This window comes from Sarcophilus harrisii, chromosome 2 (assembly GCF_902635505.1).
Source record: "Sarcophilus harrisii chromosome 2, mSarHar1.11, whole genome shotgun sequence".
NCBI classification, from domain to species: Eukaryota; Metazoa; Chordata; class Mammalia; order Dasyuromorphia; family Dasyuridae; genus Sarcophilus; species Sarcophilus harrisii.
In genome coordinates, this window is record NC_045427.1 from 312,188,792 (window position 1) to 312,214,331 (window position 25,540).

The following is a 25,540-nucleotide window of genomic DNA, read 5'->3' on the forward strand; positions in this document are numbered from 1 at the left end:
CCTGGAAACTAAAGGAGTGTTTGTTGTCTTATTGGAGAATAGCTGAACCAAAATGTATAAGAATGTTACAGAACATTATTGGGAAAAAAAAAAAAAAGATGAAACTGATAGTTATAGAAGAAAGTAGGAAGACCTTAGTGAAATGATACAGAGTAAAAAATGAGGACAGCTTATTAAAAAAAAAAAGATTCAATGATTACATAATAGAGAAAAACAACTTTGAAAGGCTTTATTATTCTGATCAATGCACTGAAAAATCATTAATCCAAAAAGAGAAAGATGAAACATGATATACTTAAATGAAGAACTTAAAATCTAAAAAGAGAAATCCATTTTTGGACATGGCCAATGTAGGAATTTGTTTTTTCCAGACTATGCAGGTAAGTATTGAGGGACTTTGTTTTTAGGATTTTTCTTTTCCCTCTCTCACACATTTGTTAAATGGAAATAGTGTGGAGAGAATAGAAGAGATTAATAATAATTCTAAAAAAGAATGCCTATCACCCAGATTATGTGTATTTGATTGGACAACCCATTTAATTCATATATTTTAGATAGGCACTATAAAGCTGTGCCCAGAATTTAAGGGGATAAAGACAATATGATAGATCGAATTTAAAAGGTTGTATATAATTTTTAAAAAATTAATTCTGAACTTATATTGAAAAGTATTTTCATATATATGTATATATATATATATATCAGAACATAAATTATATAAGAAAACATGAATCACCATTTAGTAATAGTTGCTTTAAAACAAAAATTTATAATAAATCCCATGTTGTTTTCCTACTTGTCCATAATTTGTTCTCTTCTGTGCATTGAAAATAGATTGATGATTTTGATTAAAATCAGTATTGTTAACATTACTTTCCCTCTAATTGAATCTCCTCCTTCCCCTCCCCCCAATTAAAAATAGAGAAAGAGAAAAAACTTTCTAGTAAATAAGAATACTCAAGCAAAAACAGATCCAATGGCCAGGTCTATAAAATGTTTGTCTCTGTTCCTTGTCACCTGTCAGTTAGTGGATTACTTCACCATAGTCCTCTGAAAAAATGATCACTACATTGATCAGTTTCTTTTAAATCCTTCAAAGTTGTTTTTCTTTACAATGTTGTCCCTGTGTAAATTATTCTCTTAGTCCTCCTCCTTTTCTTGTTCTCAATCTTCAATCTCTGCTTCAGGATAAGGAAGCTTATTTTGCTTATATTTGCTCTCCAGTATTACCTTCTCTATTAACTCCTCTCTTTATCAGTGTATATTCCTGTGGAGTTTGCTATATTTTGACACTAAACATTCACTCACTCACTGACTCCCTTCCTCTCAGCCTCACCCCACCCCATGCACATTGAATCTTTCTTTATTCATTTTAGATGAGTGAGATTACTGTGTTGCCCAATTCTCCCCTTTTCTGTATTCTTTTCATGCAACTCAACGAAGAGAAATAACATTTTATCCCCCTTCTTCCTCCTTCCTACATAAATACATTATTGTGTTAAAGGTCTTATATACAAATACCTCTTTAAACTCTCAGAAGAGAACCAATCTTCTGTTTTTCTTTTTTTTTTTTTTTTTCATTTCTACAATTATCTTTGAGGAAATAAGGGTTTCTTCTTCCTCTATTAGAATAGCTCCTTCTAATTTCTCTAATAAATTTACCTTTCTATGTCTCTTTATTCTTGTGTTTGCAGCCCAAAGTTCCTAATTAGCTTTAGTCTTTTCATCAGAAATACTTAGAAGTCTTTTATTCCACTAAAGATCTATTTCTCTCCTTGTAGGATTATGTTCAGCTTTGTAAGATGTATTGTTCTTGGTTTTAAACCCATATCTTTAACCTTTTGGAATACTGTATTCCAATATCTCTCATTTGTAGTAGAAGTTGTCAGATCTTATATGATCCTAACTGTGTTTATTTAGTACTATTTCTTTCCGAGTGCTTACAATATATTAAAATTTGATGTAAAAGTTCTAGATAGGGGGAGGTGATGATATTGGTGGTTTTTCTTTCGGGAATTCTCTCAGAAGGCAATTGGTTAAGTTCTTTCCATTTTTTTTATTCCATAATGTGCTCTTGTTTGGTTATAACATAGATTTGATAGGTAAAATATTCTATACTCCCCAAATATGCTCATATCATGATATCACCCATTTTTATCTTATCTTGATATTTGATGTGAGATAATGATCTATATCTAATTTCTGTCAAACTGTTATCCACTTTCCCCAGCAATTTTTGTTAAATAGCAAGTTATTGTCCCCAAACCTTAGATCTTTGGGTTCATCAAACAGTAGATTACTATAATAATTTTTCCAGACTCAAACTGTATTATAAAGCAAGAGTTACCAACAAAGTTAGAACTAGAGTGGTGGATTAGTGGAATAGATTAGGTTCAAACTAAGTTATAATAAATGACCATAGTAATCTAGTATGCTTAAATAAGTTTAAATTTTTTTTTGTCACAAACAAAACCAATGCAACCAAAATTATAAGGAAATTAGAAAACTGAGAAAAAATTGCAACAAGTATCTCTGATAAAGGCCTTATTTCTCAAATAGAATTGAAATAAATTTGTAAAAATACAGTCATTCTCCAATTGACAAATGGTTAAGGGACATGAACAAGCATTTTCTAAGAAATTGAACCTATTTATAGTCATGTAAAAATGCTCTAAATCATGATCAGAGAAATTCAAATTAAAAGAATACTAAGGTACCATCTTACACCTATTAGAATGGCTAATATCACACACAAAAAAATGTTGGATTTTGGAGGGGATGTGGGAAAACTGGGAGACTAATGCATTGTTGGTGATGTCATGAACTGATCAAACCATTCTGGGGAGCAATTGTAGACTATGCCCAAAGGGCTATGAAACTATGCCCAGCATATACATTGATTCAGCAATAATACTGTTCACATCTATATCCCAAAGATATCCCTACAATGCAAAAGAGCCTATTTGTACAAAAACATTTGTAACAGATCTTTTTGTGGTAGCTAAGAATTAGAAATCAAAGGGATGCCTATCAATTGGGGAATCATTAAACAAGTTATGATACATGACTCTAATGGAATATTATTGTGCTATAAGAAACAAGCAGGATGATTTCAAAAAAACCTGGATTTACATAAACTGATGTCACATATTTTATATAATCTGTAGTTATTTTGTGTTTTGGTGAGAATATTCAGGAATGCTAATGATTTGTATTTATTTTATATCTTGCAGCTTTGCTGAATTTTGTTCAATTGATTTGTAATTGGTACTCTAGGATTCTTCTCCAAGTAAACCATCAAATTATCTGCAAAATGTGAGCATTTTATTTCCTCTTTACCTCAGCTTACCTTCAATTTCTTTTATTGTATTACTAATGTAGCTATTATTTAAAATATGCTAAAACACAGCAATGGTGATAATGAACATCTTTATTCTGCCCTTGATCTTATTTTAAAGATGCTTAGTTTATTTGCTCTTTGGTTCTAATAGCTGTAGTCAGCCTTCATTTTTGTTTTATTGAAATATAGAGTAGAGTCCCTTCAAGAAAAAATAATGGTTTTCAGGGAGACCAACAATTCAATTCTTTCAATCTATTTTCCATGTAGACATGTTTTATATCAACTACCTTACATTTTCTTCTGTCATTTTTAATCTTTTGGTTTTATTTAAATATTACTTTGGAATGGAATCAATGATTTCTCCTTAACCTATTTAAGTTTTCAGAGTTCCTTTAGCTGGTTGTTTTTTTCCCAATTCTTTCCTAAAGAGGTTTTATTTCATTTTTTATTTCTTGCTTTATTTCTTCTAGATATTTATATAGTTCTTGTGAAAAGTCTGTTTTTTCTTTGAGTTTCTGTTTGTAGTTGTTACTCCTTGTAGGTTGGATTTGGGGCAGATATCTAGGGGCAGATTATTTTTCTTCTCATAAATTTCAAAGGTATCCTGAAGGGTCAGGGTATTTCTCCTAATACCATCAGCTTGAATCCCTAATCAATGTTTCCCCTTATTGTCAGGAGCCTATCACTAGCACCACAATTCCATTTAACCACTTTGCATCAGTTAGTTTTTACAAAGGGATATTTACTTTGAAGATAGTAAACCAAGAATAGAAGTATACATATTTCACCCAATATCTTCAGAGCATTTGTGCATTATACCACCTTGGTTTTTGGAGGAATGGACTCAAAGAATATCTTAGTTCTATCATAGTATCGATTTCATTAAATTAACATCCAAATGTGGTTATTCCTGCCAGATGAGTTCTTGTCCCAGTTACCAATGAACTTGGGTCTCAAAGGTTGGTCATTTACAAAAGTCATCTTTTGCTCCTTTGGGCACTAATACTGTGTTGGCTACGCCACCCATTCTGGATTCTAACTCCTAAATTCTTGTGGCTTTCTCTCTTGACCTTTTGAAACTCTCAAGGTTAAAGACTTCATTCTCTACCTAAAATGAAAAAGAGCAATCAAAAAGTCCAAGGACCAAGGCTTCTTTTTCAGGGCCACATGACTTGAAGGGAAAAGGGTTTCCCTACTTATATCATGGTCTCTCACAAGACAATATGAAAAAGTCACCAAGATCCACTTAACTAAAAGGGGAGACGATTGATATTGACAAATGTTTTCTGATTCTTCTAAAGCAATCAAAATGCATTCTTTTCACCAATTGATTAGCTGATCAGAACAAGTTATAGAATGTCTACATATATATGCTTCACAGTTCCTCCAAAGCATTTCTCTTAGACATCATGACATATCTCTTGGAAGCAAAGTTCTTATAGCACCCTCTATGTGGAGACATTTCATCAATTGATCAAACTAATGGAATCTGTACATGTAATGAGTCATATTCTACTGATCAGTCATTTCTTGGGTTTACTAATCTCTAGAAAAATGTATATTCTTTGGCTTAATTCTCAAATTAGAGCTTTGTGCCAGAGCCAGAGTTTACCCCACTTGGATTTCTGGGTAGAGTGGTTCCTGCTGTTTGATCTTGCCCTGGGTTCCCTGGATTATATTTCATTGACTTCTTTTCCAGGGTTAGAGCTTGATTTCTGATTTGATTTCAGAGTGCTGGTTCTTCAGCTCATTTTACAGCATTTTAGAAGAGAGTGCTAAGACATTTAGGGGCCCCTGGATTCCTGGGAAAATCCAGTCTGAGTGCTGACATGCCATACAGGTGGCTGGCATTCTTGGTAGCTTCTGAAGTCCCCACTTTGGATCCCTAACCTCCTTAGTTTTTAATGAAGCCCTGTTACTCTCCATACTTCTGAATACAGAGCCCTAAGGGCTACAAGTTTTACTAGTCAGTCTCTGATCATGTTGGGAGACTTTTGGTTTTTTGCCCATATTGGCACTTTTTCCCCCCAGTTCTCTTTCCTATTATTAATGAGCATCTGGTTGGTTTTTTGGGGTGCAGTTCTTGAGTAGAAGTTATCACTTATAGTAGTTCCTCACTGGATTTCTTGATTATTTATTCTGGTGCATATTTCAAGAGTTTACTTAAGTAGGTATGTGGAAGCTGGGTACTCTGTCTCCATTCATTCAGTAATCTTGGACAGCACTTTCAATGATATTGGAGAACTTTATGCCATAACTCTCTTTTAAAACAACATTTTCTTGGTAACACTATATGGGTATCGTTCATGCAACATTTTGGTCTCTGAAGTATAAAAATGGGGGTGATTCAAAAGACAATGTTAAGATTTCTGGTGGGTAACAGCTGAATGTAGAATGTTATCAATCATGACTTGTGCATAAGGGGTGATATAAAAGTTATCTAACACATGAACAAAAAGAAAAAACACATGAACAAAATGAACTTGCAGGGAGAATGAGAAATACAAGATGGATATAGCCAAAACACTACACTGATATCCATGAAATCAGAACTAGAGGAAGGCTTCTAGGTATCTTGCATAGATTCTTCATGAAGAATCTTTTTTTTTTTCTTTTTAAAAATGATTTATTTTTAAGGTTATATATGTACATTTTTTTTTTTTTTTACATTTTCATATGTGTTGGGAAGGAACATTACCACATAAAAGAAAACCACAAGAAAGAAAAAAAAAGGTAAAAATAGTGTGAATCCACATTCAACCTCTGTAGGTCTCTCTCTAGATGTCAATGGCATTTTTCATTCAAAGTTTATTGGGATTGCCTTAGATCACTGAATTGATGAGAACTAAATCTATCATAGCTGATTATCACACAATCTCGTTGTTGCTGCATGCAAAGTTTTCCTGGTTCTGCTTGCTGCACTCAGCATCAATTCAAGTACATTTTAAGTGTTTTCAATAAAATATCTATAAGAAACACTCCATGGAGAATTCTTAATCAGCCATCTCTATCAATCAAATGCAAATCCAGGCCAGGCTAGTCAGTCTAGCTGAATCAGGAAGCACGCTGAGGATTAAGATAGGAAGCATCATGTACCACACAAGTCAGCTTGACCACCATTTTCCCTTCAGATCTTGAGAGGGACATGTCTTAACTCAAAAACTTTCAGAATAGCAGGAACCCTCAAATCACCAGAGCTGCTTTAGTCTATACCCTACACCTATCATTGAGAGGGAAAAAATCATTTTGCAGAAAGGGTGCCATCTTTTTCATCAGCATAGTTACAAATCGTGACCAATAGGAAGATGGATAGAGAAGTCTTGGAACTGCAAAACTTTCCAAACTACCATTCTTGCTTCTAGTCCTGCCCTCACTGCATTGTCAATTGATTAAAATCAGAAACTGATATTATTTTATCAGTGGAAATGCCTTTTAAAAAAATGTCATTACCACCTACTTCACTGTTATACCCTAAAAATCACTGACTTTCCATCTGACTTACAGCTAACACCTTTATGTACTGTCTCTCTCTTTAGAAAACAAGCTCCTTGGGAAAGAGACCCTATATGTAAAAATGTTTTGTGGCACCCTTTTTTGTAGTGGAAAGAAACTGGAAGCTGAGTGGATGCCTATCAGTTGGAAAATGGCTAAGTAAATTGGGGTATATAAATGTTATGGAATATTATTGTTCTGTAAGAAACAATCAGCAAGATGATTTCAGAGAGGCCTGGAGGGACTTACATGAACTGATGCAAAGTGAAATGAGCACAACCAGATCATTGTATACAGTAACATCAATATTATATGATGATCAATTCTGATGAATATGACTCTTTCCAACAATGAGATGATTGATGCCAGTTCCAATGATCTTATGATGAAGAGAGCCATTTATACCCAGAGAAAGGACTGTGGGAACTGAGTGTGGATCATCACATAACGTTCTTACTCTTTTTGATGTTCACTTGAATTTTGTTTTCTTTCCTTTTTGATCTGATTTTTCTTGTGCAACAAGAGAATTGTATAAATATGTTTACACATATTGGATTTACTTGCTAAACAGGGGAGGGGGTAGGGGAAAGAGGGGAAAATCTGAAATACAAGACTATGCAACAGTCAGTGTTGAAAAATTATCTGTGCATATGTTTTGAAAATAAAAAACTTAAAAAAAGAAAAAAAGCTCCTTAAGAGCAGGGACTTTTTTGCCTCTTCATTTGTATTTCCAGTGTTTAAAATAGTGCTTTGCACATACTAAGTATTTAATAAGTGCTTTATTCATTCATTTTAACAAACTGATAAGAATTATACAAGATCACAGATCATTAATGGGCTATGTTTTGCACAACTATAAACTTACAAGTCTCCTGAAACATAGGAGAAAAGGATCTTGGTATGCATTTTTGGAGAGACAGTATGTAGAGAAATTGAGGTATTTAGCAGAGGATTTCATTTATATCCTCAATGATATTATAGTCTAAAAACAGGGTTCCAAGTTTGCAGAGAGTAATTTCCCTCATAGCATAATTTAAATATATTTTTACTTTTCTATACCAGAGAAATAAAAGAAAAACTTGGAGAGGATTCTGGGAAGATGACAGAATAGATCAGAAAATTCCAAGCTCTCCATACTTCCCTTACAAATAAAACAAAATTGCACCTCAGAGTGAACAAAGACTAATGAAAAACAAGTAAGAGTTGGGGCAGAACAGGGATCCTCCTGGGACAATTTGAGAAAATCCCAAGAAAAACTCTAGGACTTAGGTTTGGTGGAGCAGAAATACCTTTAGACTAGCTCTAATGAGACAAGAAGCAGGGAATCCCGGGACAACCTGGATTTGAAGGTAGCCTCAGTCTCAACCACAGGAACTTACACTTCCTAGACAGTATAGGGAGTAAGGAGTCTGGGGAAATTGAGGGATGTTCTGATAATGAACACCAGATCCAGCTGTGCTGCTGAGATGTAGTCTTGGATGAGAGTGAACCAACAAATGCCAGGTGAGTGCACAAGCAATGGGGCAGGAAAACTGCTCACTGTGGGCACTTAAAGGAGTGGAGTTCTTGGTTTGGGGTTCCAGGCTAGAGGGGAGAACTGAAGACCGGAAGTCAAAGGCATCATATCCCAACCATCCCAGGACTAGAGGTGATTACACTAACAAGTTCTTATTTTTTAAAAAAATGATCAGGCAAAAGAGAAAGAATCCAATTGTAGAAAATTACCATGGGATTAGGAAAAAATGGGGTTCATTTTCAGAGGAGGATACTGAAGTAAAAAAATAGCTTCTCCTATCCCTAAGAGTAATGTTAAATGGTTACCTGCTCAAAAAGAATTAATAAAAGAACTCTCTAGACTTGAGATGGAGAGAGCCATCTTTATCCAGAAAGAGAACCACCCACTGAATGTGGATTACAACATAGAATTTTCACCTTTTGTTGTTTGCTTCCTTTTACCCCCTTTTTTGATCTCGTTTTTCTTGTGCATCAAGATAAATGTGGAAATATTTATAGAAGAATCACACATGTTTAATATAAATTGAATTACTTGCTGTGTAGGGGAGGAGGTGAGATGAAGGGAGGGAAAAATTTTGGAACACAAAGTCTTGCAAGGGTGAAATTTTGAAAACTATCTTTGCATTTCGAAAATAAAATATAATAAAAATAAATATTTCGAAAATAAAAAGCTTTTATCAAAAAAAAAAAAAAGGATACAGAAGATGACGGTAAGATCAGGTAATGGACAATGAATATAAGATTGTGGCAATTCCCTATAGAAATTATGTCAAGAATGTTAAAATTCAGAATAAGCTTCAACTAGTAAGGGAGAAGAAATAAAAGTTAGTTACATGAGTAGAGTTACATGAGGAGAAAAAAGGATGATTGAAGATTAGACCTGAACTGACCTCTCTTCTCCTCTCCTCTCTTTTCTTCCTTCCTTCCTTCTTTCCTGAATGATCTTTACCCTAGAAATAACTGAACAAAAGACTAGTTTGATATAGTGGGAAAATTTTTCTAATAATTAGAGTTGTTCAAAAGTAGAATATGTTGCCCCAAAGGATGGTATGTTCTACCTTTTTGCAGTTCTTCAAAATGAGCCTGGATGACTACTTATCAGGTATGGTATAGTAGGGGTTCTTTTCATATTTTGAACTAGATGGCTCCTGAAGCCCCTTCCTACTGTGTAATTCTGTGAGAGTGCTCTGAATTCATGTGGGCAATAATGGCTGGATCTTTGGTAATTTTTCATGATTTTCACTTCAACACACATTCATCAAATACCTATGGTGCTAGATCCTGGGGAAGATATGGCATTTAGATTAATGAGTAGCTCCTACTCTATTCTCTCTGATGATTCCCATGCTTGAGATTCCAGACAACTCAGCAGAAAAAACTTTGCACACAAAATCCTCTAGGGGAATGGTTGTAAAGGACATAAAGGAAAAGATACTTAGGAATCTCTCTCCTTATAGTAAAGATGCTCTGGGTGGGGTTGGGAATGTGCGATGAGGTTCTATGTTCTCTCTTCAAGCACAATATAGTTTTGTATTTCTATGTCTGTATTTTTCTATAGTGTATATACTCTATATATTCAATATAGTCTTTTCAAACACAATATGCTATGGCATTTTTGTATCTACGTTTTGAGGGCAAATTTCAGATGCCATTGGCAGAATCTCTGGTTTTTTGTTTATACATGAACACTGCAGGGATCATCAATATGGTTAAGAGTCTTCCCTTCCTAATCAGCTGGATTGCTTTGTTTTCTATGCTAGTTATTTAGTCACACAATTTATCTATTTATTTTTCTTTTTTTTTGGAAATTTCTTTACAACATTATCCCTTGTACTCACTTCTATTCTGACTTTCTCCTTCCTTTTCTCTACCCCTTCTATCCCTCCACCCTCTAGCCCAGATGGCAAGCAGTCCTATATATGTTAAATATGTCACAGTATATCCTAGATACAATATATGTATTCACACAATTTAGATCATCATCAAAAGTCATAGTAATTTTCTGGACACAATTAAAATTTCATGTATAGTAAAAACCTTATTTTCCCCTCCTCATCTTAAAAGTGGGTGGAAAGGTTGAACTGACAGTGAAGTTTAAAGTATAGAATAAAGAAATTTTTTTATTGACTAATTATATATAGCAACACTAATTAGACTAATGTTATTCAGTAGAAGTTCTTTGGCATATGCTTTAATGAATGTATTCTAATTTATTTATGAAAATCCCTGTATTGAAAAGTTTGTTCACTTGATTTTGTGGATTTGGAAATTGTTTACATTAAGACATCTATAAGTGAGTAAATATATCTTAGAGAGTTGTGCAATACTCAGAGAAACTAAGTGAACTAGCCATGATCACATACAGCTAATTATTATTAGAGGTAGGACCTGTCTTAATGATTTAAAATCCAACAGGTTGCCTTCTTTTGTTCACTAAAGTTGGCTAAATATGTCTAATATGAGTAAACTATTCATTTAATTTAAAAGCAATATGGATGAGTGAGAAGAATGCTAGATTTTCAGTCAAGAGATACCCAGGTTATAAACTCCCTTTTAGGACTTAATAGCTAGATGTTCATCAGAAAGTTTGTTCTCTAAGCATCAGTTTATTCATTTTTCAAATGAAGAATAGTCCTCATAGTACTTACCTCAATATAGGTAGAATATTTGGCCACCTTTAAAGTAACTTCTGTGTTTCTGTCTGTCTGTCTTTGTCTGTCTCTGTCTGTCTTTCCCCTCCCCTCCACCCACCAATTCAACAATTGCTATCAATATGAAAAGGCTGACAAGAAAAAGTCAGTGCCTATTTGAATCACAAATTCTGAACCAGTGGGATTAATATGAAGGTTGTTCTTTTTTGTTGTTATTGTTGTTGATTCTTCACAACCCCATTTGGAGTTCTTTTGGCAAAGTACTGGAATAGTTCACCATTTCCTTTTCTAGCTCATTTTACAGATGAGAAAACTGAGGCAAACTAGGGTTAAATGACTTGTCCAGGGTCATACCAATGAGCTTCTGAGGCCATATTTGAACTCAAGAAGATAATTCTTCCTCAATCCAAGCCCAGCACTCTCACCATTGTACTACCTAACTGCCTCAATATGAAGTTTTACTCCATTTTATTATATTTACAAATAGCTCGAAAGATAAACAAGTACTTGCATTTGTGTAGAAGATGGCAGATATTTTCAGAACTTACCTGTTAATACCACTTTTCCAGATACAAAAATAAGCAAGACAATCCTTGGCTTAACCATTCTATAAATGAGGCCAGGAAACAGTTCAGGTTCATAACTGTTATGATGTTAGAGAAAGAGATCATAAGTCCTTGACTGCTATTTCCATTTCATATTTAAAAGTCATCATATAAAATTACATATTAGGACATTTTTGAGAATACCAAGTGCATAATAATATGGAAGATATAATGTATAAGCTATTATTAAGAAACACAGAATTTCAGGATTGGAAAGATTCCCAGAAGCCCTCTGGCTCAACCTGTACATCTTTCACCCAAACAATAATTCTTTCTACACATCTAGCCTTTGTTGGAAGATGCCCAGGGCAGGGGAATCCACTACTCCAGAACAGTTTATCTGTTTTATGTAATAGTAGAATGTCTCATTTAACAATACTCAATACCTCAAAAATTATTTATTTTTATTTCTTTAGGTTACTAATTTTAACTTTTTTTTTTTTTTTGCAAGGTAATTGGGATTAAGTAACTTGCTTGGAATCATATAGCTAGTAAGCGTTAAGTATCTGAGGCCGGGTTTGAACTCGGTCCTCCTGACTTCAGAACCAGTGCTCTATAAACTGCATCAAAACAATCTAAATAGAAACTCCTTAACTAATTTTGTTCAAGTAGAACAAAATCGTAATATGAATTTAGATATATTGAAGGCATGAGTTCTCCTGATCTTTGAGGGACTGAGCTATGTGTGTTGACTTTACTAGGGCTTGGTGCTTTGGGATGACAGAAGTGAACTCTGGGTGGTCCCTGGATCTTTTCACCCCCACAATATGAAGACTTGAAGTAGACTCTATTTTAATTGACTAAAAGTTCAACATGAGTCAGCATGGCCTTGTGTCAGGGTATGTCAAGATATTTCAGCACAAGTATAATACCTTTAAGGATAGAACTCTTAGTCTCTTGTTTCTATATACTGGACGGATCATGTGTCTAATGTTGCATTCAGTTCTGGGCACTACAATTTAAGAGACACAGAGGAAATTAAATATGTCTGAAGAACAGTAACTAGAATGGTGAGAGGAATTTTAAACTATGTAATATGATAAATGGAGATATTTGAACAGGTAAAGAAAAGCCTTAGTGCATATATTTGAAGATTTTTTTCCTTCATATATTTGAAAGACTAGCATATGGGGGAAAAAGGATGAAAAGAATTGAAATATGGGGCTAGACTTCACAAGGCCATTTGCTAAGTTATGGAAAGATGGAGCTATGAATTGGGTCATATCAAGTTCAGGTGCACCCTGATGTCATTAGATAGACGTCGTACAGAGAGGATTTCAGCTCAAGTGAAAGAACAAATTAAAGTATCAATCAAAGGAATAGTTCGTTTTGTGAAGTAGCAAATGCCTTTAGAAGTGTTTGAGCAGAGGTAGATTGACTGCCTGTCAGGGATATTGCTGAAAAGAATTCTAAATGGGGTAAAAAGTTAGACCTTCAAATTTTCCTTGACTGCTAAGATTCTATAAACTACAAAATTATGTATAAAATACACATCTGGCCTAGAACTGTATAGCAGAAATAGCCTAAGTAAATTCCAGAGAGTATCATGTCCATCCCTCTACTTTTTGGGAAGGAACCAAAGTGACAAATGAACAAAAACTGGATCATGAGACAAAAGTGGATATTCTTTTCTTTATAGGAGAGGATTTGCCACAAATATATATAAATATTCCAACTGATTTACCAAAATTATAGAGATGCTTTATATTTTTGAGTGAGCTTCTTTTGGCACTGCTGCTAAACATTTTACTATTAAGTTTTACACATGCTCTTTGGTCCCTTTTAGCATTCATAGATGATCTTTTTCTTTCCTCTAACTCCCATCTGCAAATAGTTAATGATCCATGAACAGCTACAAGGACAGACCCCTTTGCCTTCTAATTAAGCTGGTTTGTAAGTGGAGGTTCAAATGTTTTTAACAGATGGAGCACTCAAATGAGCTTTTAATATTTCCTCCTTTTTTTTGGGGGGGGGGGAGCTTAATGTAGTAGAAAGATCCCTTGGAACTGAATTCAGGAGATACCAGATTCAAATCCTGCCTCTGACACCTCCCTATATGATCTTGAACAAGTCAAATAACTTTTCTCTCAAGTTCCTCTTCTATAAAAAAACAAAACAAAATAAAACTGTTTGGACCAAATGGATTTAAAGGTTCTTTCCTATTCTAAATGACTGCTCCTGTGATTCTGCTGCCACAATCCTATGGGGATATATATTGAAAAGAGATGAAGTCCTTTCATTTGAAATCTCTGTTTTCTAAACTTTGCCTTCTTGAGCTTAGACTGGAGCTCTCTTCATCTCTCCCTATATCTCCTTTTCCTCCTAATTCTCCCCTTCTTTGCCCCCCTCCAAAAAAATTAGGGCTCTCTAGTAGAAAAATTGGTAGTCTCAAAGTTCTAGTCTTGGGCTCTCCTATTTACTAACATTTTGATTCAATTACTCTGAACTCTGTTAATCTAATTCAAATCTATTTCTATTCTATCTTCCAATTAAAAAAAGAAACACCAAACCTAACATCTTCAAAATGACATACATTATATAATCAAATGTTTGTTAACTTTAAATTAAGCAAGTTCATAGAAATAACTATCATACCTACTGAATTGTTGATGAGTAAGCACCAAGCTTTCCAGTCTGATTGGAAATCTCACATCACAGCTTCCAACCATGTTCTGGATTTTAAAATCCAGAAATCTGGCAGGAAATCCAAGCTTTTGCACCACACGGGCAAATTTTCTTGCTGCAAGTCGAGACAGTTCTTCACTGGAAAGGGGCACAAACATATGAAAAGTCTTAAGACAAATACCAAAATAGTTCTTGATTTATTTAAAACACATACACACATATTTGAGTGTGTAAAGTCTTCAAAGTACTGTTTTAGGTGCTCTAAAGGGTTCTGTCCCTAATGACCTTGTGAAGTGCTTAGCTGAATGAAACATATGCATATGGAAAAAAATCACAAAAGTGTAAATGCTAAATGAGTATTATATATTTATATATCAACAGTTGCAGCCTTGATAGATTTGCAAAACATGTTCATTATAAAACTTGATAATTGGATTTTTTTATTATAGATTTATCTTTTTCAACTAGGAAGAAAATGAATCGAAAGTTGTAATACCCAGCAATAACTAGTTCAGCCATGCAAAAGATTTTAAGTCTTTTGACTTAAGAGGGTTTATAGTCCTCTATAAGAACAGAGGAGATAGAGATTTCAACATGTCTGGGTAAAGGGAGAATGAAAGCCATGGAAAATCTTTGTTAAAGATACTGCATGTAAGCTTTTTCTGGTAGCAAAGAATTGGAAAATGAGTAGATGCCCATCAATTGGAGTAGATGCCCATCAATTGGGCTGAACAAGTTGTGCTATATGAAGATAATGGAATATTATTGTTCAATAAAAATGATGAATAAGCTGATTTTAGAAAGGCCTGAAAAGATTTACACAAATTGATGCTGTGTGAAACAAGCAGAACCAGTTATACATTGTACACAATAACAGCAAGAATGTGCAATGATCAACTATGAAAAACTTGGTTCTTCTTAGTGATTCAGTGACCTAAAGCAATCCCAACAGACTTTGGAGAGAAAATACCATCTGCATCCAGAAAAAAAACTAATGAGACTGAATATAAATCAATACATGCTATGTTCACATATTTTTTCTGTTTTTTTTTTTTAACTCTCTCTTATAGCTTTCCCCTTTTGTTCTGATTTTTCTCTCCCAATATGATTCATAAAGCAATGTGTATTATAAATAAATTTATATGGGGGGAAGATATTACATGTAAGAAGAATCTAGTATAACCTGAGACAGAAGGAACAAGAATATTTTAATGAACAGAAAATCATGAGCCTAAAGCAGCCAACTATGACAAAGAGACCAGTTTATTTGGAACGTCGTTTTTGAAGAGAATAGTGAATAATGAAGCTAGAAAGATATATTGGTTCCAGATTGTGAAAGATTTTGAATGTCAGACTAAGAAGTGTTTATTCCATTTGGTAGGCAATTGTAGCCACTGATGATTTTTGAGAGAACAGTAACACTTACTATGAAACGTATAGATTAGTACAAAGACTAACTAGGAAGCCACTACAGTCATTCCATAGTGAATGAGGGCCTAAAGTAAGACAGTTTGAGTTGAATTAGAATCAATAGAAATTGGTCACTGATTGGACCTCACAGAATTAAGGAGTCAAGAACCTCAAGCCTCTAATTATGGGTAACTAAGACAATTCCTGATTGTGTTCTTAACTGAAATAGGTAATAACACTTAGGAGTAGAAGAAGATCATGTGCTGGTTTTAGAATTTTTTTTGTCTTTTTTTTTTTTTTTTGAGGCAATAAGGATTAAATGACTTTTTTTTTTTTTTTTTTTGAGGCAATAAGGATTAAATGACTTGTCCAGGATCTCACAGTAACACGGAAATATTTAACTTGAATGAATGATAGGAAATCCATTTGGAGTTCTCAAGCAAACAATTGCAAATCTGATTCTAGAGTTTAGGGGGAAAAAAGGTGTGGTTAGGAATAGATTCAAGAGTCATTTGAACATCTGACATGACAATTGGAGGAGGGAAAAAGAGAGACAGAGGAGGAAGAGGAGGGGGGGAGGGGAGGGAGGGAGGGAGGGAGGAAAGGAAAGAGGAAAGGAGGGAAAAAGAGAGAGAAGGAGAAAGGGAGGGAAGGAGAAAAAAGAAGGGAGGGAGAGAGAGAGATAGACAGACAAAGTAAGATAGAGACAGAGACAGAAAAAGAGACAGAAAGAGAGATGGAGAAGAGGGGTTCTCTGAAATAAAGGAATTTACATCTAAGTAGAAGATATAAGAGGATATATAAAATTATGAAGTTAGAAGTAGGAAGGAGGAAGTATTCCCTTCTACTTCCTTACCACTTAGATTTTGAAAAGAATCAAGAATCAGTAAAGGAAAAGAGAGGATTCCTAATACAGAGCTGGTTTTTCAGGCACCTGTATTGTTAAATTTATTACATATGTATAATAATGATAATAGCAATTAACATTTATATAACATTTTTAAGGTTTGTCAAACTGTTTATAGATGCTATTTCAGTTTATCCTTATAACAACCCTGAGAGGTTAGTACTAACATTATCACGATTTTCCAGATGAAGAAAATGATTCAGACAGTTGTTAAGTGATTTGCCAAGGGTCACACAGCTACTCAGTAACTGGGCTTGGAATTGAACTTAGGTCTTCCTGATTCCAGCTCTGCCACTCTATGCACTGCATCATCTAGCCATTACATACAAGCATGCATACTTGGTAGACTAAAACATAGTCTTTAAAGGTTATGTTCAAACTACAGATGTCCAATATACATGTCTAAATGACTAGAAAACTTTGTTCAAATGAGCAATAATTGAGGAAAAATATAATGACCTATGCTCACATCACATCTTTATAACCTTTAGAAGATTGTCTCAAATACTCCTATTTGTAGATGACTCTGTACTATTTGAATTAAGCCTTGAAAAGCTATAAATCCTCTTTGGTGAGATCCATATGATTTGAAAGATCAGTTGGAAAAATCAAAGTGGATGAAAAACACATACTATAGGAACTTTTTGAAAGAAAATATCCAAACTATCATCAACCACAAAATAGTTCTAAATCACTTGTGATAAGAGAAAAACAAATTAAAGCAATTCTAAAGTTTCATCTCATACCTGTCAGATCAACAAAGATGACAAAAACAGAAAATGACAAATGTTAGAAGAGATGTGCAAAAATAGTAACATTACTGTATTGTACTATTAATAGTGAAGTGAACTGGTTTAACCATTTTGGAAAGCAATTTGGAACTATGCCTAAAGATGCACTATGCTGTGAATATCCTATGACTCAGTGACAGCACTATTAAACATTATACAGCAAAGAGATCAAAGAAAGAGGAAAAGGACTCACAAGTAAAAAATAAGTATAGTTGTCCTTTTTTGCAGTGGCAAAGAAATTGGAAAGAATTCTATAAATTGGGGAATGGCTGAATAAATTATGGTATATGAATATAATAGAATATTATTGCACCATAGGAAATAATAAAAGAGGAATGTTAAAAGAAACAATAAGAAACTTTTATGAACTGATACAGAATGAAGTGAGATGAACTAGAAAAATTATTTACATAATAACATTGTAAAGATACGATCTTTGCTCAATGTAATGACCATCCCTGCTTCCAAAGTACTAATAAAGATTCAAGTTACATATCTCTTGACAAAGAAGGGATTGACTCAAGATGCAGAATTACACAGACACATGGTATATATACATATATAGTGGACATGGACAATGGAATTTTGTTTGACTGCATATTTTTTGATAAAGTTTTTTTTTCCCAATGAGAGTGAAAGTGATGGGGGTGAACCTTGAAACTGTAAAAGAAAGATGACTCAGGGTCTCAGGCTCTCCCCTGGAAAAACACACTTTTCCCAGACAAGCCCTCCCCAAGTTAAGTGGTCTCATTCATTGGAGATCTTGGCCTGATATTCCTATTGAATGGCTTGAAACTCCAAGATAAGTAATCTCTTTTCAATCTGGAAATCTAGACTTGGGGCATCGAACCCCAAGCCTCAGATGGCAAATAAAAGACAACTCTGAACCTTGAATCTAGGCAGAAGTCCTAAGCAAATTTATGTTTGCCAAGGAAACTGCCTTGGCAAAGCTGCCTGCCAGGACTTCTGCTCACTGTGGGGAATATTCTCTTCTCAGTGTTAACCTTTGTTGCCATCCTGACAGGACCTTGCCACTAAGAAGTCTGTCTTCCTAGCAAAGATGACTTCTCATTGCCAAACTCCTAATGAGGAGTTTTACCTACTAAGAAAGCTTCCTTCTTAGTGAACAATAAAATTCCCTTTTCTTGCCTCACAGCTTTCAGGTTTTGCAAATTCTTTCTCATTGGACCTACTTTGAACAGAGGGGATTCCTCACCCCAATTCTCACACCTTTTCACTGCCACTAACCTCATCATTTGCATCTCATCATAAGGGAGACAGGGTTGTATGTGGGTTGAAAACTAATAAATGTCAACTGTTTAAAAAAAAATCACAAGATTCCTTAAAGCAGAGCCATAGACTCATATTGCAATATGCTATATTATGTATTATGTCCTAACATTATGTTTAATAAATCCCTGAACATTCCTTAAAAAATGAATCTTTTAATCAGTACAAAAGGAAAAAAAAACTACAACACAATTTGCCTGAATTATGAAATATATCTTGAATAGCCCACTGAGTTAGGCCATCAAAATAGGTATCTTGAAAAGGCATTGCATGTGAAATGAAATCATTTCAGAATTGAGGAGAAAGAGCTCAGACTAAATTACATTTGAGAAGTTGCGCTTCTCACATGGGATTGTAGACTACTCTGAATAATCATAATTAGCACTTACATAGCACTTTAAGGATTGCAAAATTGTTTTCCTGTTATTTCTTCTGGTTCTCACAACCCTGGGAGGTAGAAGCCATTATTATATCCCCAATTTTTATAGATAAAGAAACCAAATTGAGAAAAGTTAAGTGACTTGCTCAAGATAATATAACTAAATTACTCTTTTAAAATGTGTATTAGTAAAAGGAAGCGGGGAATTACTGAAGTTCAGGAACAGGAGGGATGAAGGAGAGTTTTGGGTTATTTTTTAATACAAGGGAGATATGAAGATCTTTGTAATTTGTGTATTGTATATTGTGGTTAGAGAAGCTAGTCTTAAGGAAAAAGGAGAAATGGAAGATGTGGGAAAGAAAGTAGATGATGGGCAAAGCTCCCTTATGATGTAATAATTCTGGAAAAACAGGACAGTTTTTCCTCTGAAATAAAAAGCAAAGAAAAATGAATAGATGAAGATCTGTTGAAAGACTGATAAAGAAAGACAAAACTAAAATGGGAAGGCCTCTCTCTTCTCAAAGTGAATAATTACTAAAAATGAGGACAGTAGGCATAGAGCTGAAATAGAAAAGGTTTGGATCATTGTGGGGATTTCAGTAGGTAATTACCTAGAGATAGGTAAAAGTGGAACTGAGCTGGAACTAAGATCTCAGCTAAGGTTAAACAGAATGAATTTGTAAGGGAACCAATTAGCGTATCAGTGTGATTTTTTTTTTTCAGGAATACATGATAGTTTAGGAGCCCATGGTAGATTTTTTCAATAGCTTGGGCATATCTCTGCTCCCTAAGGTTTAATATGTCAATGCTGAATTTAGGGCAGATACCTGCTTTTCACGACCCATTATACCTCAGAACTCCAGAGCTCAAGTAATTGCCAGCCTCAATCTTTTGGGTAACTGGGACTATAGGTCTGTGTCACCATATCTGACCAGAAGCACATTTTTCTAGTAACATCACCCATTTTAGGTTAGACTCATATATATATACACATACACACACATATATGTGTGTATATATATATATATATATATATATATATATATATATACAAAAAATATATGTATCTATACTATATATTATACATATATACTATATATACAATATATGTATATATACAAAAATAAAAAAATATATATATATAGGTGATAACATGGGAATTCATACCTTTTGGCTCCTGTGCAGACCATTTTCCCAGAACTAAATATAAGTGCTGTTGTCCTGGGCTCTCGAATCCTCATTATCACAGCAGCAAATCTCTATGGTCAAAAGATGAAATAAGAATTCACTTCATTTTTGTGAATTAAAAGCTGTCATCCCACTAAAAAAAGCCAGTAAAATTCATTGGCAATTAAATATTTTTAAGATTTAAAGATGTTTTTCCCTATGAGGAGTTATTTTATTTATTTTTATTAGGTTATCTAGACATCAGAGGTATTTTCAAAGAGAAGGATGAAGTCCTAGTTTAGTTTTCTTGTTATTTCTCAGATTTCCTGAAGACAAGATAGACTTTAGATAAGATCTTATAACAAGGTTTTCAGTCTTTTTCCTCCTCTCTGTTGTGCCTCCTTTTCCCTTCAAGAAACTTCTATCTTCTCCCTTTCAAAATATTCTCAAAAAAAGAACTTAAACTAGTTCAAATCAAAGCAAAAATGATAGTAAAGTTTGGTATACAACTGCCAAGATACTAACATCTTAATGGACAAAAGAAGTAACTTTCTATTATGGTATTTATATACCAGATAGTGCTGTATAGGAGATATTTGGAGATAATCCAGAATCAGCCTCAGACTGTAGATTCAAATTCACTGTAAACTTAGTGTAAATTGCAGCTATAAATTCAGGCATATGATTTAATCTCTTATTAAGAAAGAAGACCTTTCTTAGACTGATAAAGAGAATTTCCTCATTGGAAGTTCTCTACACAACAGAAATCATAGATACCCGTCAAAGAAAAAAAAGAGGGTTGAAAACAAAATTAGTAAACATTTTGTTAAGACCTTATTTAATAGACTGTTTACATTTCAATCAGAGGCATTTTAGAATTAAGGAAATAAAGTTATTCCCTAAGGCAAAGAAACTTGCAGCTTTAGGCTGCTTCATCAAGTAAAAAATGAACTGAGCTCTACACATGTTCTATATGGAGGCCAAGATTTTCCTAATCTCTCTAGCTTCATGAAGTAATGATTTAAGCCTTTGTTGAATACTAAATATATACAAAGCATTGAGCTAGGTGCTGTGGATATAAATAACTATCCATGTTCTTTCTTGTGGAGTTCATATTCTAATAAGAGGATACGGCATATATAGAAGGTACAGCTGCCTGGTAAATGGAAATGCCCAATTGTTTTTAGATGGATGTGGCTCAACAGATAGTAAGGCTCAGTAGTCTGGAGATCGTTATACAATTTGATTGAGATGATTAAAAAAAAAAAGCATAGATCTTATATTTAAAAAAATTATCAAGGAAAACTGCTCTGACATCTTAAATTCAGAGGGTTAAAAAAGAAATGGAAAGAATCCATTAATTACCTAGTGAAAGAGATCCTCATATGAAAATTCCCAGTAATATAACAGCCAAATTCCAGGGCTCCCAGGTCAAAGAGAAAAGGTACTTTAAATAGCCAGAAAGAAGCAATTAAAATATTGTAGTCACAGTCAAAATCACAAAAGAATTTCAGTATTAAAGATTGGAGGGGCTAGATTATAACATTCTGAAAGGCAAAAGAGCTATGATTACGACTAAGAATCATCTATTCAGCAAAACTGAGTAATTCTTCAGGGGAAATAAATATTTAATGAAATAGATAACTTTCTAGTATTGCTGGAGAAAAGACCAGATATACAAATATAATGGAATGTTCTATAAGAAATGATGAGAAACTGATTTCAGAAATTCCTGTAAAAACTTATATGAATTGATGTTGAGTGAACAGAATCAGAACATTATACACAGTATCTGCAAGATTATGTGATAATCAACTGTGGCAACTTATCTCTTCTCAGCAATTTCAATAGAGCTGGGAAGGAAAATGCTATCTGCGTCCTGAAAGAGAAGTATGGAGACTACATGTAGCTCTAAATACATTGTTTTCACCTTTTTTTTTGTTGTTTGTTTTTTCTTTCTCATGGTTTTCTCCCATTTAGTCTGATTTTTCATGCACGACATGATACGTATGGAAATATGTTTTACAAAGATTGCATACGTTTAACTTATATCAGATTGCTTGCTGTCTTGGGGAGGGGGGAGACAAAGGAGGGAGGGAGAAAAATCTGGAACACAAAATCTTTCATAAATGAATGTTGAAATCTTTACATGTATTTGGAAAAATACAATACTATAGTGAAAAAAAGGAAAAGACTAAAGCTGAATAGAAAATTTGACATTCAAACACAAGACTAAAAAGAAGCATAATCTATACCCAGGGAGATGACTATGGGAACTGAGTTTGGTTCCCAACATAGCATTTTCACTCTTTAAAAAAAGAAGCATTAAAAAAATAAAACTGGAAGAATAATCATAAGGGACTTGATAAATTAAACTGCTTATATTCCTATATAGGAAGATGCTATATGTAACTCTTAAGAATTTTATCATTTTTAGGGCAGTTAAGAGGAGTTTACATAGAGAGAGGACACAGGTAAGCCAATTATATTGGAATGATCCACAAAAAAATAAAGGAATAAGAAAGAGGGATACACTTGGAGAAGGGGAAAGGAAGAGGTAGAATAGGGAAATTTTTGTTACATTAAAGAGATACACAAAGAGCTTTTACAGTGGTGAGGGAAATGGGAGGTGGTGGTTGGCAATGCTTATCATTGGAATTGGTTCAAAAAGGGAAGAATACACATATCCACACAGCCTCCAACTGTGTATAGAAATGTAATTTACCCAATAGGGAAACAGGAGGGGAAAGAGAAAAGGAAAATGGGGATGGATAATAAAAGAGATGACAGATGAAGGGATACAGTGTTCAGAAGCAAAATAGGCTTTTGAAGATGGACAAGATAAAAGACAGAAAGAAAGAAAAACAGAAGAAAATGGGAAAGAGGGAAATACACAATAATTATAACTGTGAACGTAAAAGGGATAATCTCACCTATAAAAGGGAAGCAGAGAGCAGAATGGATTAGAAACTTGAATCTAACAATATATCATATACAAGAGACATGAAGCAGAAATACACACACAATTAAAAATAAAGGGTTGGAGCAGAATCTAATATGCTTCAGCTGAAATAAGAAAGTCAGGATTAGCAATCATGATGTCAGACAAAACAAAAGTAAAGATAGACAATGAAAAGAGATAAGGGAAACTGCATTTTGCTAAAAGGTTCCACAGACAATGAAATAATAACCCTTTTTGCAGCAAATTTCTCTGATAAAGGCTTCATTTCTCAAATGTATACTGAGTACAGAACCGAGTCAAGTTGATAAAAAATAAGATCCATTCTCCAAATGATAAATGGTCAAAGGAATGAAAAGTCTTGAGAAGAAGAAATCAAAGCTATTTATAATCTATGAAAAAAAATGCCCTAAATCATTATAGATCAGAGGAAAGGCAAATTACAACAATTCTGAGGTATTATCTCGTACCTAACAGAAATTACAAATGCTAGAGAGGACAAGGGAAAAATAAATAGACTAATGAATTATTGGTAGATCAGTGAACTAGTTCGAATTACTCCGGAGAATATTTTGGAATAGGCTATAAAAAAGAGCAATAAAACTGTGCATACCCTTTGACCCAGCAATATTATTATAGAATCAGTATCCTAGAGAGATCAAAGAAAAGGAAAAGGACCTACATACACAAAAATATTTATAGCATCTTTTTGTGATGGCAAAGAATTGGAAATTGATGGAATGCTCATCAGTTGGGGAATGGCTAAACAAGCTGTGGCATATGATTATGTTAGAATACTAATGTTCTATAAGAAATGACAAGGGAAGTGTTTTCAGAAAAATATGACATTCATATAAGCAAGACCTATATGAATTGATGCAAAGTGAAGTGAGAAGAACCAGGAGATGATTGTGCTCATTAACAACAATGTTGTGATGATGATCACCTGTGAAAAACTCAGCTACTCAAATCAATACAAAGATCCAAGACAATTCCAAAGGGCCCATGAGTAAAAAATACTACCACTTCCAGAAAGAGAAAATCAATGAACTCTGAGTATAAAATGAGATATAATTCTTGCTTTCTTAATTTTTCTTGTTATTTTGGGAAAACATGGTTAATACAGAAGTATGTTTTACATAGTTTCATATACATAATTGATATTATATTGCTTGCCTTCTCAGTGGGTGTGGGAAGGAGAGAATTTGAAACTCAAGATTTTAAAAGAATGTTAAAAATAAATAACAAATTAAAAACAAAAACAAAAAGGCAAAAATATGTTAGACCTGAGTCTTAAAAGTATTATTTTGACAATTGTATAAAGAATTGAAGAGGAAAGGCACTGGAATTAGATAGCTGTCATGGTAATCTAAACAAGAGGTAATAAGGGCTTATACCAAAGTAGTAACCACATAAACAAAGAAAAAGGGATAGATATGAAAGAAGTCACTTAAGAAAAAAATAATAGGACTTAAGAAATGGTTAGACATTGGAGGAAAGTGAGAGCAAAGAGTTAAGGATATTTTGAGATTAAAAATTCAAGTGAAAGAGAAGATAGTGGTACCCAAAAATATGTAAGTTGGAGAATAGATTTAGGTCAGTAATAAGGATATAGGGAGAATGGATTGTACTTTGGACATGCTAGAACTTGAGATGCCAGTAGAACATTTGGGAAGAGGTAGCAGAACAAAATACGTAGATTGGGGGATCATCTGAAAAAGGATACGGCTTGAACCCATGGAAGCTGATGACAAGATAAAGAGAAAGGACAATAAAGGGAGAGAGAATAGACAAAATCTCTAGGCAAAGTCCAATAAAGAAGAATGAAAAAGAGAAAAGACAGAACCAGGAGAGGGCAGTGTCACAAAAGGCAAGAAAGAACTTGTTCAAGCATCAAAAGCAGCTGAAAGGCTCAGAAAGATGAGGACAAAAACAGCCTATCATCCTTTAGCAATTAAGAGATTCCTGGTAGTCCATCAGTTGGAGAATGGCTGAATAAATTGTGGTATATGAAAATTATGGAATATTACTGTTCTGTAAGAAATGACCAACAGGATGATTTCAGAAAGGCCTGGAGAGACTTACACAAACTGATGCTGAGTGAAATGAGCAGGACCAGGAGATCATTATATACTTCAACAACAATACTAGATGATGACCAGTTCTGATGGATCAGGCCATCCTTAGCAACGAGATCAAACCAAATCATTTCTAATGGAGCAGTAATGAACTGAACTAGCTATACCCAGAAAAAGAACTCTGGGAGATGACTAAAAACCATTACATTGAATTCCCAATCCCTATATTTATGCACACCTGCATTTTTGATTTCCTTCACAAGCTAATTGTACAATATTTCAGAGTCTGATTCTTTTTGTACAGCAAAATAACGTTTTGGTCATGTATACT

The 25,540-nt window shown here is 34.0% G+C and overlaps 1 protein-coding gene across 1 annotated transcript in view; it reads right to left on the minus strand.

The window, feature by feature from the left end:
* The window catches only part of TBPL2 (TATA-box binding protein like 2), a 59,677-nt gene that overhangs the window by 16,349 nt on the left and 17,788 nt on the right, over positions 1-25,540 (minus strand). Inside the window, exons 3-5 of the mRNA XM_031949511.1 lie at positions 20,173-20,264; positions 14,199-14,366; positions 11,547-11,641 (exon numbers count right to left, since the gene is read on the minus strand). Of these exons, the coding sequence (XP_031805371.1) occupies positions 11,547-11,641; positions 14,199-14,366; positions 20,173-20,264 (355 nt within the window). The remainder of the gene's footprint in view (positions 1-11,546; positions 11,642-14,198; positions 14,367-20,172; positions 20,265-25,540) is intronic.